At 35.3% G+C, this 21,332-nt stretch overlaps 1 protein-coding gene and 1 long non-coding RNA gene across 2 annotated transcripts; one reads left to right on the forward strand and one right to left on the reverse strand.

Moving 5' to 3' along the window:
• Positions 1-1,383: 1,383 nt before the first annotated feature.
• Positions 1,384-10,564, reverse strand: LOC125655614 (uncharacterized). The gene is made up of 3 exons (XR_007362811.2): positions 10,437-10,564; positions 2,374-2,432; positions 1,384-1,808 (listed from the first exon to the last, which is right to left on the reverse strand). It is a non-coding gene; the product is annotated as an uncharacterized LOC125655614 (long non-coding RNA).
• A 26-nt stretch (positions 10,565-10,590) lies between these two features.
• Positions 10,591-18,852, forward strand: LOC125655351 (medium-chain acyl-CoA ligase ACSF2, mitochondrial-like). Its single transcript, XM_048885617.2, has 2 exons — positions 10,591-10,637; positions 16,918-18,852. The coding sequence occupies exon 2, from the start codon at positions 16,931-16,933 to the stop codon at positions 18,578-18,580; it is 1,650 nt and encodes a 549-aa protein (XP_048741574.2). The 5' UTR covers positions 10,591-10,637; positions 16,918-16,930; the 3' UTR covers positions 18,581-18,852.
• The last annotated feature ends 2,480 nt before the right edge of the window (positions 18,853-21,332 follow it).

Genomic DNA, 21,332 nt, shown 5'->3' on the forward strand with positions numbered 1-21,332 from the left:
TGGGTGTTTCAATGTGTTCATAATATAAATGACCGACACTACACTTTTCCATTGCAAGGCTGTATTTAATTTTTGGATCGCCGCGATTTTCACGCACCAGCGTTCTTAGTCACGGTGTGCCATCTAGCGGTGTTTATGAAACTTCCACGAACGATAACTAAAACTCACGATTATTCAGCGATTATTTTATTATTTATAAAACCGGAATGAAAATTTTCCACACTTTTGAAGTTTTAAAATGGTGATTGAAGATTTTACCTTGAGGTATGTGTAAATGGCTCTTTATTTCAGTGTTGCTGTTTTGAGAATTTCCGTTTGGTATTCCGGACATTTTGTATGAATTAGTACACAGTAACAACTTTTCGATTTTTTAAATAAAAATTATACTGGGTGACAAAAAATGAAAATAAACAGATTGTCATATATTATGCACCCAACTATTTTTTTTCTAAAAGTTTGGCCCAATTTCGTAACATTGGATGTGCCGCGGAAATTCAATTTTGCATTATTCTTACGTGGAACAGCACTTAATACTTTACATGCCGAAAATGACTTTTAATGCTATTTAAAGAAGAAAAAACCATTTTACTTGGGTTTTCTTTAGCTTGAAAGCTACTAAAATCAAATATTACCACGTGTATACTTATTTTTTATACTTTACGCGTCAATATGTGTGACGTCATATGCGACCTCAAGCGATGGGGTTTAAAAAAAGTTGTTAGCCATTTCATAGACACTTGTGGGGACAATTAAATTAAGCTGGCATATCAACCATTTTTATCACTTACTTTGTCTTTCAACCCAAGATGATACTTCCTGTATCAATAAAAAAGAACGCTTTAAAACAAATATACATTGAAACTGCATTAAAACCACGATGGTGGGGAAACGTTTTTGAGAATACTGGGTTTTGAAAATTGTGGGGAATGGGGCAGACAAGTCAACTATCACGTTAACGAATTGTTGATGACATTGCATTACGGCATTTTGTGTCACTGGTGTACTATTTGTCAGGAAAGGAATGCTGACCGAGTATTTCAATATTTCGACGGAGGTTGTAGTGAAAAAGATTTCGGTGATTCTTTTGTTGGTGGAAGGGGTTTACCTTTAAAGTAGTTGCCTATGTCCATGTACTGTTCCAAACTTGGCTGGAGTGGAGAGCCAGTCAAACTACATAAATGGTTTTGCAGATGCTAAGCACATCTACAATATATGCAATCTGTTCTGTTCTCCATCAATTCACAAAATACAATTTGCACCTTGAAAATTAAACATAACCTTGTAACAACATAAACTCAGGCCCCCAATTCCTAATAACTCGTAGATTTACAAACTATCTAAAGAACAAAAATAGAATTGAACTTGAAGAATTTAAAATAAGAACACTGTATTGGAATCTTTTAATCTAAATTGAACTATAATGTTTTAAAATATCGTTCAGTGCAACGTCATGCTATCAATTGTTAATAACAAGTAGATTACAATTAAAAGAAAATGAAAATGTATGCGTTAATATAAAAGATTTTCAATGGTCTCTACTTTAGATTTAATATTTGTTGCCTTTTTTCTCTTGAAATTCAGTAGGCTTAGTTATCAACGATGAAGTTAACATGTATCATAATGTTTTTATAATCCAAAAATGAATAATATGTCATCCTTCATCTTTCTTCTTCGCCATGGAAAGATCACGGTTGAAAATCCACGAAAATCAGCCGTTTCCTCCATCTTCCACGGCCAATACACACAGCCTCTGGAAACTTTTCTGTGGCCGTGGGCGCCTTGCAGGAGGTCGGAAATTATGCTGCAGGCTAAAATAACCATGATAAAGGTGAAATTTAAAAAAAAGAAATAAACATTAATACCCCCAACAAATATGTATATTGTTTTTCAGCATTCCAACGATACCAAACACTATATATTATGTTTTTGAGAATATCCGCTTTTGAAAATTTTCTTTTTAATCTTATAATCATCATTTCTTCATTAAGATATTCTTGAATTCACTGTTTACCAAAACATGGTCTGCAGGCAATTCCACTTTTGAATGTGAATTAAACTTTTGAGTAAATCACAGGTTAATTGCATTTGACCAAGACTTATGTTCAATGTGTTTTAGTAGAGATTTTCATAATAAGATTTTCATTGGGAGAGTCTGGATAATAAAATGATCTACAATGTATGTATAAAAAGTATATTCAATGCAAATACCTAAGGTCTTTGCACAATATGATTAAATTACGGTTACCTAGTTGGGGTAGTTGAAATTAATAGAAGCTTTTTGAATTTTACGAAAGGTGTGAAATATATTGGGTCAGTGCAATATGAGATTTACACGTAGTCTAAGATCATGTGTATGTAAAACTTATACGGTACCAATTTTGATGCTCCAGATACGTATTTCGACAAATAATGTCTCTTCAGTGATGCTCAAACTGAAATATTGGAAATGCAAAATAACAATAAACCTGTAAGAGCTAAAAGGAAAACTAAAAGGCCAAAACTGGAGTTAAATTGGTCCAAGGACAAGAGCTATGCATATGGGAGATATCTTGCGCCAACCCAATATATTTCACAGTTTTCGCAAGAAGTCAAACACTTCTGTTTTAGAGATTCACACCTGAAATTTCGATTAATGTCATTTTGGGGAAAGTGAAATTTCGATTTCTACCTTGACAGAAAATTTAAAAAGTAAAAAAGAAACACTGGTGTCGCAACGCTTGTTATAAAGTTACGTTGTTCTAAACATGGCCCTTTTCACTTAAATGTATTCAATTAAACTTGATTTGTCTGTGTCAACACAACATGAGCAACACAAATCAATCATTACATCAAATAGATACATAATCATGTCTTCTGACACTACAGATGAAAAACAATACTAGTAATAAAAATAAATAATGAATTTTTGTACTTGATAGCGACAAAAATCATGATATCAAATTTCAGAGGTGAAAGGACGTATTATGAGTAATGTTAATTTCGTATAATTTTGAAATCTAAAATGGAACTTAATAATGTGAAAGTTGGAGACCAAATTTTTTAATCATTTGCGAAAATATAAATTTTTTTATACAACATTTCGAGTAAATGAACTTAAACTTCCTTAAGAGTCGGTGTTCTCTTTGGAAAATATATCAACCAAATTAATAAATCGCAAAATTTGAACTAGTTCCAAGTCTCCACTACTTGTATCATGATTTATAAAACTGAAAAACGTACAATTTATTTCTGATCAATCATGAATGGTGAAGATAACGAACAGTGATCAATCTCATAGCTCCTATAAGCAATACAAAATATAGTTGGGCAAACACGGACCCCTGGATATACCAGAGATGGGCTGAGGTGCCTAAGAGGAGTAAACAATTTGGGCTTTTCATAACAAAGATATGAATATCTGCAAGGATATGTAGCGAAAACACCAATGTATCATTAACCAACATTTACAAGAACTGAATGATTTATAGCTAATTTCTAAATAACGAATGAGGGAAATGTTGGCCAAACAAAACGTTTTTTTTTTTATTGGGGGGAGGATCATTTCGGAAAATGTTTTCTTGATATCATTATTTCTTTTATATCTTTGTTTTATCACATTGAGGTACACAGTGGTATCCACGTGATTCTCCGTGGACTTCAAAGTTTTGCTTGCTTAGAAAAATAGGACTTCGAAAGTGCAGACAGTTTTGAAGGTCCACTGTGTTTCTACAAACTTTTCCCCTCGCCTGGAATGGAACACACATAAAACTCGTGTTGTATACTGCAATAAATGTGAAGATAAGGAACAATGATCGATCTCATAACTCCTATAAGCAATACGAAATAGAGAGTTTAGCAAACACGGTTCCCTGGATACGGCAGAGGTGGGATCAGATGCATGGGAGGAGCAAGCCCTATACATTGATCAGGTAAACAAACTTACCTGTAGTTAATATCAGTATGCCAAGAACATATTAGCAATCGGTATGCAACAGGTCAGATAGCATTTGACCCTGTTTTTGGTCAACTATATCGTTATAACCACTGTAGAATTTGCTAAATGCCGACTTTAAACGTGACTGTTGGAACCTCTGCACCATCAACTTGTTTTTCAGTAGCCTGATTCGTTTAAAAAACTGACCATCAGCAGAACAAAATCTTGTGTATCGAATCAGTTGAGAGATTTAAACACCATATGCAGGTGGTAATGGAATGTTGCTACATAAATATGTCTATTCACAAATTAAAGTGTACATTTAAAATATTTAATGTTCATTAAAATGTAATACATTATTATGTGATTTTTAACAGTGAAATCAATGTTGGGTGACAAAAACTTATTTGAGTTTTTACTCCCCCTGAGGCCCCTTAACTACTTGAATTTATTTTTTTCCCCTGACATTGGTCTTTTGATTTCGCCCCTAAACATGATGGACACTCAACAACCATGGGTCAAATTCTGCATGTTGACTATGCCATTGACCCAATAACCAGAAAACTTACTACAAAATTTATACTTGTAAATGCTATTTATTGGTAATCAGTTTTTATACAGGCCCCTGAATACAAAATAACCTCTAAAGTAATAATCCTGAATACTTATGATATTCATTGTAAAATTTAATATTTTTTATTTATTCTATAAATATCTATCATAGGGGCACATACTTCATTACAATTTTATGTCTTATTTTAAGTTATACATACTGTTAGTCCCCGAGGGTCTCTACAGCCCAGTAGCTAAGTACTTCGTTACTAGCTTGAAAATACGGATGTATATTTAATTGCTGTTATAAAATTTAGAAATTCATTTCAAAATTAAGGATTATCTCCCCCATGCATAGCTCTTATCCTTGGACGAATTTGGCTCCACTTGTTTGGCACGCTGTTTTTGGCTATATTTAGATCTAAAACTTCATAGTTATTTCGGATTTCAAACATTTCGGTTGAGCATCACTGAAGAGACATTATTTGTCGAAATGCTCATCTGGTGCATCAAAATTGGTACCGTATAAGTTTTGCATACACAACAACATGTATATAATTTATTGATTCTTTTAATAGATACCTAAAATTGGTCAAATACATGTTGTCAATATTTGAACAATGCACCCACAGGAAAGAAACATGGAAGAGTGTGGGATGCAAACACAAAACTACACAACAATAATTTATCTGCATGTGCATGTACGCGCACGTACGTGCATTGCAATTTTGGTACAAAAAAAATGAAAATCAGAATTCACAAGGAATCAATATGAAACCTTGTTAGGATGATAGTATATCATTTGTAGATACGCAAAATGATAGTCGTGTTGTCTGCACGCGCGTGCATGCACATGCACATGCATAACATTTTTCGTACACGAATTTTGCAATCAGTGTAACTTTTTTGTTGCTCATTCAAATGGTTTGATATTAATATCATAGGTAGGTATTGAGATCCTTAACTGATCTGCATTGTCAAAATTACCAATCTGCACATGCATGCACGTGCACTTCTTTTTGATTGAAGAATACATGTACTAAAAACATATGTAATGTAAAACTTATACGGTACCAATTTTGATGCACCAGATGCGCATTTCGACAAATAATGTCTCTTCAGTGATGTTCAACCGAAATGTTTGAAATCCGAAATAACTATGAAGTTTTAGAGCTAAATATAGCCAAAAACAGCTCTCTTATTAATGAAGCAAATGAGTTGATATTCACTTCATAGGTGGATGATATGTGTATCTATATATTGGTGTAACAAAAAATGCCAACGCAAACGTGCATGCACATGCATCATATTTCAAAAGTTAATTTTTTGAAGGACGATAGTGTTATTGTTTTTCATCAAATTCTTTTTATTTTGAGGTTTTAGGTGTCTTGGTACTCCTTACAAATTGCTGTGGTTAAAATTACTGGTCAGCACTTGCATGCACCTGTGCTGAAATCTGATTGGATGATTTTAAAATCACTATAACTTTCTTGTATTTGATGCAAACATTAAGGAATTCTTTCTGTGGGTATATGATAGAAAGACATCAACAAAAGTACGGAATGATACTCGTGTGTGCGTGTATGCACGTGCATTGCTTTCTTTCATTTCTTTGCACTGAAATGACCATAGTAAACCATAGTAAACGTACTACATGTAATTAAAGGCTAAAATAAAATGATTTTTGCTATAGGTTTACAATGACTTTACTTTTTAACTGGGGGGGGGGGGGGGGGGGGGGGGTTGAGGAACATATGTAATGGTCCCCGTTATAATTAGAACTAGTTACAAATGGAATTTTGATTTTACTTTAGATTGTAGAATTTTTATCTTTGATATAATTTTATGAAGAAAAATGCAACTAGTTTTTAGCTCAAGTGAGCATTTCTGATCACCCATTGTCTATCGTCTGTCTGTCTGTAAACTTTTCTCATTTTCGACTTTTTCTCCAGAACCAGAACAAACTTGGCAAAAAGCATCCTTTGGTCGAGGCAATATAAGTTTGATGAAATGAAGGAAAACACCCTGCTCCAAGGGGAGATAATAACGAAATAGTAGATATACATTGACAAATTTAAAAAAAAATCTCCACAAAAATCCTATGGGGATCTGTGTTAGAATAGATCCTCAGTACCCCCTTGCTTGTCGCAAGAGGCGACTAAATGGGGCGGTCATTCGGATGATACTGTAAAAACCGATGTCCCGTGTCACAGCAGATGTGGCACGATATAGATTCCTCCCTGCTCAATGGCCATAAGCGCCGAGCATAGGCCTAAATTTTGCAGCCCTTCACCGGCATTGGTGACATTTCCATATGAGTGAAATATTCTCGAGATGGACGTAAAACAATATTCAATCAATCAATCTCCAGAACAAGCAGGCCAATTTCATGCAAGTTTGGTACAAATCATCCTTGTATGATGGGAATTCAAGTTTGTTCAAATGAAGGGCCATGCTACCTTTAAAGGTATAAAAGAGATAATTACAAAAATAGGGAGGGGTCAATTAAAACTCTTCTCAAGAACTGCTGGGCAAGGAAATATTTAATATATATATTTATCTAATAGTTAATATATATAATGCTATCCATTTCACTTAATTTTTGGAAGTTTTTAATTATTCTGATGTCAACCTTACACTTCTGATTTTCACAGGTTTTGAATATAATATCTCCAGTATGGATATGTTTGACGATTGTTACCATGGAAACGAACTCACAGACCAACGTGTATGTCAAAACAGGTGGGGTTTTTTTTTTTTTTGGTAAATTAAATATAGTGGTACCCATTTCAATCAATTTTAGAATTTGTAAATTAGTCTGATGTCAGTCATACCCTTCCGTTTTTTTGTTTTGTTTTTTTGTTTTTTTTTTACAAGTTTTGAACATGATGTCTCCAGCAAGGATATGTTTGATGATGGTTAACATGGGAACGAACGCACATACCTATGTCAAAAATGTCTTTTTCTGATAGAATAGACATAATACTATCAATGCAAGGTGAAGATAACAAACAGTGATCAATCTTATAACTCCTACAAGCAATACAATATAGATAGTTGGGCAAACACGGACCCCTGGACACACCAGAGGTGGGATCAGGTGCCTAGGAGGAGTAAGCATCCCCTGTTGACCGGTCACACCCGCGGTGAGCCCCATATCCTGATTTCACTTAATTTTAATTCTTTTTTTAATTATTCTGATGTCAGCCATACACTTCTGGGTTCTCTATAGGTTTTAAATATGATGTCTCCAGCAACGATATGTTTGATGATGGTTGCCATGGAAACGAACTCACATACCTATTTAGAAATGACGTTTTCTGTTAAATTAAAACTGATGCTAATTACTTTAATCACTTTAGGATTTTCGTCACTGCTCTGATATCAGTTCCACACCCCCTTTCAGACAAATAGTAAATTTAAGTAAATTATAATGTCTCCAGCAAGGGTATCTTTGATGTTCGTTACCATGGAAACGAACTCACGAACCTATCTAAAAAAATTCTTTTTTCGATAAAATGAGTACAATACTATCTATTTCACTCATTTTTAGGATTTTTTAATTACTCTGATGTCAGTACCATGCATCCTTAAGGAACTGGCGGCATGATTTGGGAGGAATGTCATTCATGACCCGTGGAGGACCAGTGAGTATTATATCATTCTTCTGCACGAAAGGCGAATATAACAAACATTGATCAATGGCATAACTCCTATAAGCAATACAAAATAGAGAGTTGGGCAAACGCGGACCCTTCGACACACCAGGGGTGGGATCAGGTGCCTAGGAGGAGTAAGCATCCCCTGTTGACCGGTCACACCCGCCGTGAGACCTATATTCTGATCAGGTAAACGGAGTTATCCGTAGTCAAAACCAGTGTACCAAGAACGGTCTAACAATTAGTATGAAACACGTCCGACAGAATTTGACCCAATGATAATTTGCGTAATGTTGACTTCAATCGAGACTGTTGAAACCCCTGTACCATCAACTTGTTTGTCAGTAGCTTACCTCGATTTAAAAACTGACTATACGCAGAACAATTTATTGCATACCGAATCATTTGAGATATATAAACACCATATGCAAGTGATACTGGAATATTCCTACATAGATATGGGAAGTTTACGATGGCGAGCTGAAATCCTCCCGTTTGTCAAACAGTTGAGTTGTCAGTTTAATGTCTATTTTCAATAAAATATCTAAGTACGAAGCAGAAGTGGACGATTCTGTGGTGTCTTTTATTTTGAGCTCACAGGGGTATATCGAATCGACATACATGTATGAATGAAAGTTATTATTGTTAATGACAAAATGTCGATGTATCTAAATGCTGAATTGAATGCCACAACACGATATGTTTTGAATAAATTCTGTTTCATATGAATATAGAAACAGGTCAGCTAACAAAGGAGCACAATTAGTGCCCATGGGATTTCCAACTGACTGTTGGAAAACCTGATCACCAAAAACCAAGGAGATATTGTCAATGAGGAACTCTGATATATATATATATTTTTTATTTCAACTTCAGAGTACTTGTGCGTGGAATCAAATTGGTGTTTAACAAAGTAAGTTTTGGGATGACTGATCTCTAGATATGAATATTTCTTTTTTTCCATTTTTGTTAAAGAAACAACTGTCCATGATGTCAAAAAGTCTAGTTTTTAATTTATCGTGAGGAATGGTCGAATGTAATGTTGAATATGTTTTGATGTTATTGATTTTGAAGTTTTCCGATTTCAAGTTTACTAAAACTTCTTCCGAATTTTGTAGAATCCACATTTGATTAACACCACTTCTGGCATATGTAGTCGCACAGTAAGTTTGGAGTTTCTCCTTCACAGCTGTTGATAATTTCGACAGGAGCAACGATAGGGGCTTGATAGAGCACTTACTTGATCCAGCAATGCATCTTTGTTTGTAAGGGTTTTTATGTAGTTTAGAAATCCTGTATAGGTGTGGTAACTTATGTTCATTCGACCCATTGGCTGGTATATCAAATGTGTCTAAAACTGAAGCATGGTTTTGAAGAATGTCATCTTTTAAAAAGCCAGCTGTAGTATAAGTACAATCACCAAAGGTGGAATTAATTCCAGATTTGTTTAAACTACAGTTGTAGTAATGAGCCTTACACACAAAGTCAATGTTGTTATTAGCTTTTTTCAGCTGGAACCAAACCATATTCCTCATGTAACCTATCATTACCCCGTCCCCTTATTTCAAAACCTTGTTTGTACTACGCCACTCTAACAGACACCTTGAAGATACTGGTAAAAACACCATTCAATCCATGAATTACACCATTTCATAGATGTATAAATAAAATATGCATCATTTTTCGAGATTCAAGCTGTATCTTCTTTTGCTATGTTGTGACATAAGCCTAAAGATGGTCGTTTATCTGCCTTGTTATGTACATTCAGACACTCAATGTTGCCACAAAATAAAACAGATTGGAGTTTTTTCCCTGTTTTATGTAAGTATTCTTCCTCACGTAGCGCGTAGGTAGAAATAAAGCACACCTGGTGACGCATACTTAGTGTAATTCTTTAAAATGGATGGTTTATCTTATTTGTTTGTTTTACGTACTTCGAGAACTTTTCACTCGCATTGAGACGTCACCAGCTGCTGTTGACCTACTTCAAACTTTAACCTATAATCAGCACTGGAGGCTGTAGCAGAAAGGGTTATATTACCTCCACTCTCTGTAGTGGCACAAAACATTCGTCTTTAAGGTCATATCCGAAAGACCCGTAAAGGAGCCATGGCATGAGGGGGCTCGAACTCACAACCTCTCGGTTAGAAAGCGAACGTTTTACCACTGATCTACCACGGTCGGCCTCTCAACAGTAGAAAACGATAGATTCTGTGTGTAAGGACTGTATCTGGCTTAATTTAAACAATGTTTAACTCTACATAAAGACTCCTTAGTACTCTTCAGTAAATGAAATGCATAAAATATCTTACCTGATATGAGCGTGTGAGAAGGGGAAGAAAGTAAGATATCTCTAACGTATTCATTCGATCTTAAGTATTGCACCAAATCATACTTGCTAAACGAAAACGTGCATATCTTGGCCTGTCAATGCAAAGATAAATGCAATCTCCGATATAAAAATTTACATAATATGGAGGACGTTAACTGAGGAAGATTGGGACAGGACCCAGGTATGCAATGAATTTCTTCTTTTGTTGATTCTTTTCCTCCAAAACTCAATATATTTAATATAGCCCATGTTTAACGTTTAAACTTTGTCTAGCACATATCTACTTCAAGTTGAATTTCATTGTTTATTACGATGGAAAATAGTACATAAATGGAATGCCGTCACTTTTGGTCACACTCCCCGTGACGTTATATATTATTCCGAGGTAAAGTGATCTAGGTAAGTTATGATATATGCAACCGTCGGTGAGGGTAATCTAAATTTCCTAACACATTATAGAGATCATTTAGGTCATAGTCATGGGGATAGCACACAGTCATATAGGACATGGTCTTGTATTATTTGACATCCAAGGTTGTAAATTTATATTCTTGTATATTATCATGTATGCGTTGCATGTAGGGGTTGATATTTTAAACGGTTCATTTTAAATTGTTACTTGCGATAGCATATTTGAAAAAAAAACGTTTTTTTTATAGATGCATAGGGAATTAGATAAAACATAACTAAATTACTATGGAATTCGGAAACATGCATATTTTATGATCGTGATCCAAAATATTTTACTAAACATCATCCTGATTGTACTTTCAAATTGGTGCTAGAGAGATGCTTGATTTCATCAATGACAACACATGTGCAGTCTTTTGAGATCAGGTCTTCGTACAACCTGTTCAAATTTTCATTGGCACAATTTTGAAACAAGATCAACAAATTGATGTACGCAGATTTTCAATAGTCCCGATTAAATTTCAGTGATTCGCAATTTGTATGGCTGTTGGAATGCTTTTTTATTTGCAAATACCGCATGTGAAGTAACATTTGCAGGACAAAACTACCAGCATAGAAATGCAGATTTATTGTCAGTGGTTATAACTTATCAAAGTTACAGCATGTAATGTCATGTGACCAAAGAGAACGTACGCTTAGTACAGAAACTGACTATATGATTAATAAAGAAATAAAGTAATGAAGAATAGTTTTCTCCGAATCAATGCTTTGTGATGTGAATCGATATCGAAGACAAAATACACAATATATCAAGTAATGCAGTAGTAATCAAATGAAGAATCAATGTCTCAAGAAGGCTATTTCTTTGTTTTTCTCTGTTTAAATAGCATCCGTGTGCAGGTAGGTTTTGAACCCGTTATAATGTTAAGCATTTACACAATATATTCGAATTGAATTCTGCAATAGACGGTCCAATGGCGTGAGTAAGGGGTAGCTTTTTACCTTCCTAAAAGGGTTGAGGATGGATGGAAATGTGGTGTGTGTTTCTCTGTCCCATAATTCGGTTAACCTGTTTTCCCCCTGTGCATTCACGATGGCGTACCCAGACTTTCTCTAAAATAATTGAAGGGCTCTATTTTGCAACTTCGAAGGACAGTTTAAGCACGGAATATAAAAGTCCGATAATAGTGTTGGATAAGACGTTAATGAAATATCAGGTTGCACAATCGACAGAGAGACAAAATACAGTGGAAGGTAATTTAAGGCTGAAATGGGCACACGACTGTTGTTTATTTGGTTCCTTTATTTAATTGGATCTGAGAGATCCGAGAGACGTCGATGTTGCACCGAAATGTAATACCTTTGACAATTTAATATCATCCAGTAAAACTGTTGAATCAGTTTATCCTCTCCTATATGTTATTAACCCGTATAAAGTTGCACAGAGTATTGCGACATACAAAGGGGCCTCCGTGGCCGAATGGTTAGAGCATTGATCTCAACATCACACAGCCTCTCACCTCTGATCGTCGCGGGTTCGAATCATCGGTAATTCAGAAAGATTCCCTGTTTACTTGCGGAAGGTCGGTGGTCTCTTCCCAGGTACATTGTATCTGGGTTCTCTCGCCCACAAATAAACACTGAGCGCCACCAGATAACTGAAAAGGTGTGGTGGAAAATATCAAGCAAGCAAGCGAATTGCAAAATAATTTTGTAAACCCTGCTTTAAAAAACCATGGTATGGGGTTTCCCAGTGACTTCGAAAAACTGTATTGGACATCATATTTCATCTCCAAATCCCATGCCTGTGATTTTTCACCTGTGTCAGCTGGCCCATGTTATATTCTTATGAAGTAGAGTTTATTCAACAGCTTCTAAATCAGAAGACGAAACACATATTGCTATAACCTTCAACTCAATATTTAGATGTATTGGCGACGTTTCATCTATTGAAATAATCATTTTTATTCATACGCCAATTCGACATATCCCAGTGAATTTGAAATAAGACATCACAACGTTCTCTATATCACCATCGTCCTTATATACTAATATAAATTGTATACTGATAATTTAACTAAATGACAAATGGGATGGCTTCAGCTTCTCCACCGTCAACTTCCCATACTTATGTAGCAATATTCAATTATCACCTGCGTATGGTGTTTATATCCCTCAACTGATTCAATAGGCAAAATAGTATTCTGCGTATGATCCATTTTTAGGTAGAGTCAGTTAATATTATTAGAGTTTCAATAGTTTCGTTAAAATTCAGCATTTTTAATTTTTTTTTATCAACGTTATAGTGATTTAGTTCGTCAATACTTCCCATTATTGTGTCAAATGCTGTCTGACTTGACAACACAGTCAAAGTTCCAGTAAGAGGCGCGGCCTAATATGTAAAGTAATCCCATATAAACATACAGATATTCGAGTCGTTTTTCCTCAATGTAAATTTTCACATTGTCATCGTGACACCATCATGATAACCTGACGCATTTCATTTACAGTAAGTGGCGGATGAACTGGGTTTTTTTTTCTCAGTGAAAATTATTTACACTTAAATGGATCACTGTTTACAGACATATATATAACTATCAATTTCAGAGGAATGGTTTTCTTATAAATGTGCTAGAATATTTTCTATTTATCCCGTAGGAAAACATTACAGCTGTTTTATTTATAAGTCCGCAAATCGCTGTGTCTTACAAATCACTTTGTTGCAAGAGCACACCAGTATTGTACCACGACGGTCTTCTTAAAGGGACCCAAAGAAATAATGAGCTACTTAAAACGTGTGGCAGTCCTGATTAAATGTTAAGAATATCTCTTTTTTCCCCAGATTAAAATGCAGTTAATTAATCAGCAAAAAACAATCGACAAGCAATGAACCATCATTTAAATAATTATGAATTGAAATCCATAGAACTCCTCAAAGCCTCTTTATAAAATACATACATTTAAAACATTTATGAATTAAAGTCTGAATTGAAACCTCATTATGCCTATGCAATACAAAAAGTTAATGATGACCACATATATCGTTACCAGAAGCACACGACACTAAAGCAAGTGACCTGTCTAAAATGAAATAGATCGTTCTGAATATGTATTTTGTCTACCATAGTTTGATCTGATATAAGTAAAATTCCAAAATGCTTCATCCGTCCCAATGAATGATGTTTTAATTGTATATTTTCGGAGAATTATTTCCTTTTAGCCACATTGACTATGCTGCGGTCTTTCATACGGCTTCTAAAACCGTTCTTGGCACGCTGATTTTGACTACGAACTACTGCATTTACCTGATCAAGACATACTGATCATGTTGGATGTGACCGATTGAGAGGGAATGCTTACCCATCTAAGGCACTTGATCCCACCTCTGGCATGTCCAGGTGCCCGTGTTTGCCCAACTCTCTATTTTGTATTTCTGATAGGAGTTATGAGATTGATCATTGCTCATTATCTTCCCCATTAAAATGCTGATCAAGCTCATTGTTTCAATATTTTCCACTTATTCTTTCATACTGCATACATACATCTACTACAGTCCCTGAGACGTTCTAATTTCCCACTTGAACGGTGAACGCATTGTGTGCGAACGATGAACGCACGCAGAGCGAACGGTGAATGCAAAATGGTCTATCCATCCGGTATATTTCGGATATTTCCTTTGGATTATACTTATTTTATGATCAGGTAGAATATATATATATATATATATATATATATATATATATATATATATATATATATATATATATGAATACATCTGTTTGTTAATTTTTGTGCAAGTACTGATTGTATATTTCTCCTGCAAATGATCGTGAATTCCACGTACGTAGCAATCACGCACAAACAAAAGAAAATTGCATATGCACATTGTGTACCGTATTACATATACAGATACATGTATACATAAAAAAAATAGAAACATATATTTTACAATATTTAGAATTCTTGATGTTTTCATAAATCACGAATATTGGTGCTATACCTCGGTATACAACTTATAATTATATCTTTTGACTTCAGATGGATAGTACCTAATTTTCAAATAGAAGATGATAAACAATGCATGGGAAATGAAGATAGTTTAGTAATTAGCGCCAAGAAGTTACAGGTGTACATGTATGATTTCAAGATTAACGGGTGCGATCATTTGGATTACACGCAATTAAAAAAAACATCCCCGAGAGGAATCAAGATAAATGCATTAAACAACCAACACGGGTAGAACAGGTACCTCGTGTTGACACCTGAACGCTTCTAAATAGTATAAAAGATTTATTCCCAAGTAGATTTTGCGTAATCAACTTTACTGCAAATGCATGTATAGTATATCGATCTGAATTAATGTACGTACGTACAAAATAAATAGTGTGACTGTGGATTTACATTTAGATTGTGCAATGTATATTTTTGCTGCGGATAAAACGGTTTGATTTACTGAAGTATACGTATATCATATGTGGGGCAGAAATGTACGAGAAATAGTTCATCTTTATATTAGAGACAAACGATTCAAAAGTTTCAAATTTGGGGAAAGGAGTAAATGCATTTATTGACAATGTCTCTCATAAATATAGGTGTAAAATAATCAGAAATACTTGTCAAATTAATTTGATATTTGGGCACGAATGTGGATTGAAATATACAGTGTAGCATTGTTGTTATTTTATGAAAGAGAGGGGGGGGGGTAAGAAAAACAATACACTTGTATAGAATTATCATCAAACGAGACAAAATAAAATATAAGAAATTGTGCTTTTGTCCCATTTTGAAAATGTTAAAATGATAATTCGGGTGGGGGCGAAGTATTTATTAAATTAAATTGCCCCAGTTTCGTACATGTACTAGCACTCGTTGCTCGTTCTTCGTTACCTGTATATGCAGAAGGGTTAAATTCATAACGGAATGCTATTGCATTTTACGCTCATTCAGAACTTCTCCCACATTTGAACCAAACAATACTCGTGTTTTGTAGTGATAACAACAATGATTTATTCTATTCTTTGATATTTATGAGTGATCTGCAGTTTTCCACGAACTTTTGCAGTTGATAATCCTGATATTTGTACTTTATAAATCAAATTTCTGATATTAGAAAAAAGTTTGCTTTCGCACTTATGCACACGTTCCATTTCTGCCTTGCTATGGAAATCGATCCTTGGACTTTGGTGTTCCGAATGACAGTGAACGGTGAATGCACGGTGAACGTTATCTAAACGATGGATGCACAGTGAGCGCAAAACTGTAAACGGAGAGCGCACGGTGAATGAACGGAGAGCGAAATCTGAACGCACAGTGAGGGAACGGTGAGCGCACGGTAAGCGCACGGAGAGCGAACAGAAAAATGATGAAGTAGAACGTTTCAGTGACTGTACATAAGTATTGAAAAAAAGTTAAGTGAAAAGAGTAATATTGTTTTTTATTCACTATTTGTCACACCATATGATATGTCCCAATGCGATTAGAACATTGATACGTTGCAGATCTTACTTATTGATAAGGAAAGATAAGGAAATGTTAAATCATTTTCTGCATGTCATTAAATATAGGCTAGCATACATAGTGAAACAATTTAATTTGATTGTAGGTGAATGATAGTAGTAACAATACAGCAAAATAATTTTAATCCTGCTTCGATTCCAAGGGGAGATTTCAAAACATGTTCAATATAAAAGGCTAGTAAGAATGAATTATCATATTGGGTCGCAAACAAAAACTCGTTTATGTCAATCAGGCTTGCGCTAACATAATCTGTCAGCACAAACTGAAACTCTTAGTACATTCACCGTCCAGTAGTTGTTACTCCTAAAATAAATAATAACGCCATGAGGATGTAGCTAAATTTGACGGCATTTCTTCTCCCTTTCTATTGCATTTGTCTTGGTATTTCGTTAGAGATTCATTGCTATAAACATCCTTGTTCCAAGTATTTGAATTAGCATAAACAATTTATGTTAAACACCAATGAACATATTACCAATGAACAGACAATTGTTTTAAAGTTAGTGTGGTGACTCACTGACTTTCAATTTCAGAATCATATGCGTCATGTCAGACTTCAGTTATATCTGTACTCCACGTACCATTCCATACAAGTACAAGACAATTCCCCAAGTCTTCAACGAAATAACAACATCATTTCCTGATCAAGAAATTCTCATTTATCGAGGTATTGAGGGAACCCGGGAAAGCTTGACTTGTCGTCAACTTCAGACACACGCAACAAAAATAGCAGGTTTTCTCATTAGAAAAGGAATCAAGAAGGGAGATAAAATTGCTATCTCTGGATCCAACACCCTAGAATATGCGATCGCAGAATTAGCCATAATCATGGCGGGTGGCATTGTTGTTCATGTGCCCTTCAGCATCACCGATACCAGCGACGTTTACGAAATAGTTTCAAAAGCTGAGTGCAAGGGTTTTTTGATTGACCCTGGCAAGCGAAATGAATATTTAGAAATGATTTTACAACTTAATGCCTGTCTAATGAAACACTCAAATGTTTCACCTTTGATTTTTCTCAGAAAGAGCAAGTATTTCTCATCCTATGATGACCTTCAGGGAGTATTGCAGTCGGAAGAAGAAATTGAAGTTGAATTTCCTACACTCTACCCCGAGGATGAAATTGTGATTTTCACGACGTCTGGAAGCACGGGAAAGCCTAAAATGGTCCCCAAAACACACTTTCACGCAACTAACAATCATATGATGTCTTCTGGGAAAACTTACAATGATCGACCATTTGCTTGGATTGGAGGATGTCCCATTCTCACAGTGTTTCAAGGGTTACCTAGAGTATTTTGTGATTCCTCAATTGCCATCGAAGGACATAGCACTATGAAGATATGGGAAGTAATCAAAGAGGAAAAATGTACATCGGCAATATTATTACCTTACTTTCTTTTAGATCTGGTGGCTAAGGAAGCAAATTACAAAGACTCGTTCCAACTTGATGTGGTTGTCACAGGTGGACAACCGATTGACAACCTCCACGCGAAGATCGTTGGCGTATATACCAAGACTCTTTCAAACTTATACGGATTAACCGAGGCGTTTTTCGCATCCGTTCTTCCGCCTATATCCACTGCTGCTGAAATGAAAACTGGGGACGTAGGGAAACCCATACCTGGTATAGAAGTGAAGATCATTGATGGAGATGGAAATGTTTTGAGAAAACATGAGAATGGGGAGCTTTGTATACGGAGTATTTGTGGTTTGGAGAAATTCTACAGGAACACCGGCAACACTGACGAGGTCCTTTTGCCTGGGAAGTGGTTTCGTTCTGGAGACATCGCACATATAAATGAAGACAATCATATTATATTAAAAGGGCGTATGAAGGAATATATATCCCGAGGTACAAGGAAAATTATGCCAAGCAGTATCGAAGAAGTTATTATAACAATGAATGGTATAAGAAATGCTATTGTGGTTGGTGTACCTGACAAGCGTCTATACGAAGAAGTGTGCGTTTGCTATGTCACAGATCCAGGACATGAAATTTCTCCAACAGATGTAAAACAGTTTTGCCTGGAAAACTTTGTTGGGCATGATGCTATTGATGGTCTCGGAGAAATGCCAATGTATTTTATCCGCTTCCATAGTCTGCCGATGCTTGTTAATGGAAAGATCAACAAAAACCAGATGAGAATTAACGCCATTCAACAGCTAGAATTGCTTGATCAGATGGAAGATTAACTCTTGATATCACATGCCAAAACTGAATTTTCTGGTTTTAGCAATCAACAGAAATGTGAATAGAAAATCTTCGAACTTCCTTTTAAACACTTGTGTTGTATATAACACCCCAGATGTGCATATGTACTCCAGATTAATCAGTGTTAGTGTATTTTCATTGTCTTGATTTCGGGGATTTTATAAAAAGGGTACATTGTCCTGGTTGTCTTATATAATTTATGTATGGACTACATATAACTACATATGGTTAAATAAACGTTTTCATACTTGCTTTTCTAGCAGCATCTACTTTTATACCGACAAGATATAAACCTTTTTTACGTTTGTCATTGCCTTACCGGTCAATTTGACCAGTAGCGCGTAAAACAGGACTTATTCAAGAAAACGTCCTTAAAGTTTTGAAACTATGAGTACAAGATACATGATATAAGAATTGAAATGTATAATTCTTGTCTTGCTGCATGTGTCAGGCGAAAAATTAGACGGAAAACTTTATCAATGCGCGAAACTTTTTATCTCTTAACATTTAATTATGTTTTTAAAATAGTTTTCCTCATTAAAAATCGTTTATCAAATGGTGCGTTAAAATGCATGCACGTAACAATGAAAACAACAACAAAACTGACTGTGCGTTTAGGTCAGGTAAGTTTTACATTAGAACTGTGAGCTCGAAATAAAGGACACCACAGAGTCGTCCACTTCTGCTTCATGCTTAGATATTTTATTGAAAGTAGACATTAACGGCAAGCTGACAACTCAACTGTATGACAAACGGGATGATTTCAGCTTCTCCATTGTCAACTTCCCACATTTATGTAGCAATATTCCATCATCACCTGCACATGGTGTTTATATATCTCAACTGATTCGATATACAAGAGCTTGTTCTGGGTATAGTAAGTTTTTAAATCGAGGTAAGCTACTGACAAACAAGTTGATGGTACAGAGATTTCAACAGCATCGATTGAAGTCAGCATTTCGCAAATTCTATGGTCGTTATAACGATCTAGTTCGTCAGTACAACCTTGCATTGTGTCAAATGCTGTCTGACGTGTTTCGTACCGATTGTTAAGTCGTTCTTGGCACACTGATTTTGACTGCGGATAACTCCGTTTACCTGATCAGGATATAGGGCTCACGGCGAGTGTGACCGATCGACAGGAGATACCTACTCCTCCTGGGCACCTGATCCCACCTCTGGTGTGTCCAGGGGTCCGTGTTTGCCCAACTATCTATTTTGTATTGCTTGTAGGTGTTATGAGATTGATCACTGTTCGTTATCTTCACCTTGCATTAGAGGGCAAAGATGCGATGGATAGAAGCTGGAATGAATATATAAATTTTACATAATTTGAAGAACGTTAACAGAGGAAGATTGGGACAGGACCCAGGTATGCAATGAATTCCTTTTGTTGTTGATTCTTTTCCTCTAAAACTCAATATAGTTAATATAGCCAATGTTTAACCCTTGAACTTTGTCTATCTCATATCTAATTCAAGTTCAATTCCATTGTTTCTTACGATGGAAAATAGTACAGAAATGGAATGTCGACACTTTTGTTCATACTCCCCGTGACGTTATAGATTATTCCGAGGTAAAGTGATCTATGAAGATCATAATACTAGTATATGCGACCGTCGGTGGGGGTAATCTACATTTAGGTCATAGTCATGGGGATACCACACAGTCATATATGACATGGTCTTGTATCATGTGACATCCAAGAGTGTGAATTTATATTCTTGTATACTATCATGTATGCGTTGCATGTAGGGGTTGATATTTTCAACGGTTCATTTTGAATTGTTACTTGCGATAGCAGATTTGAAAAAAAAAAACCGGTGCTTTGTTTTACAGATGCATAGGGAAATTAGATAAAACATCACTAAATTACTATGGAATTCGGAAAAATGCATATCTTATGATCATCATCCAAACATATTTTACTTAACAATATCCTGATTGTACTTTCAAATTGGTGCTAGAACGATGCTTGATTTCATCAATGATAACACATGTGCAGTCGTTTGAGATCAGGTCTTCGTACAACCTGTTCGATTTCTCATTGGCACAATTTTGAAACAAGATCAACAAATTAATGTACGCAGATTTTCAATAGTCCCGATTAAAATTCCGTGTTTTGCAGTTTGTATGGTCGTTGGAATGCTATTTTATTTGCAAATACCGTATATGAAGTAACCTTTGAAGGACAAAACTACCAGCATAGAAATACAGATTTATTGACGAATTTGGCTCCACTTTTTGGCACGCTAGTTTTGGCTATATTTAGCTCCAAAACTTCATAGTTATTTCGGATTTCAAACATTTCGGTTGAGCATCACTGAAGAGATATTATTTGTCGAAATGCACATCTGGTGCATCAAAATTGGTACCGTATAAGTTTTGCATTATAATTTAGACTTACTTACCAAAGCTACAGCATGTGATATGATGTGATGAGACCAAAGAGAATGTTCGCTTTCTACAAAAACTGGATATATGATTAATAAACAAATAAAGTAATGAAGAATAGTTTTCTCCGAATCAATGCTTTGTGATGCGAATCAATATCGAAAACAAAATACACAATATATCAAATAATGCAGCAGTAATCAAAGATAGAATCAATGTCTCAAGAAGGCTATTTCTTTGTTTTTCTCTGTTTAGCGTCCGTGTGCAGGTAGGTTTTGAACCCGTTATCACGTTAAGCATCTACACAGCATATTCGATTTGAATTGAGCAAGAGACGGC

The sequence above is a fragment of the Ostrea edulis genome, chromosome 7 (genome assembly GCF_947568905.1).
Source record: "Ostrea edulis chromosome 7, xbOstEdul1.1, whole genome shotgun sequence".
NCBI classification, from domain to species: domain Eukaryota; kingdom Metazoa; phylum Mollusca; class Bivalvia; order Ostreida; family Ostreidae; genus Ostrea; species Ostrea edulis.

Excerpts from the sequence above, each read along its gene's own strand:
- LOC125655351 (XM_048885617.2), top strand. The coding sequence starts at position 16,931 with ATGTCAGACTTCAGTTATATCTGTACTCCACGTACCATTCCATACAAG.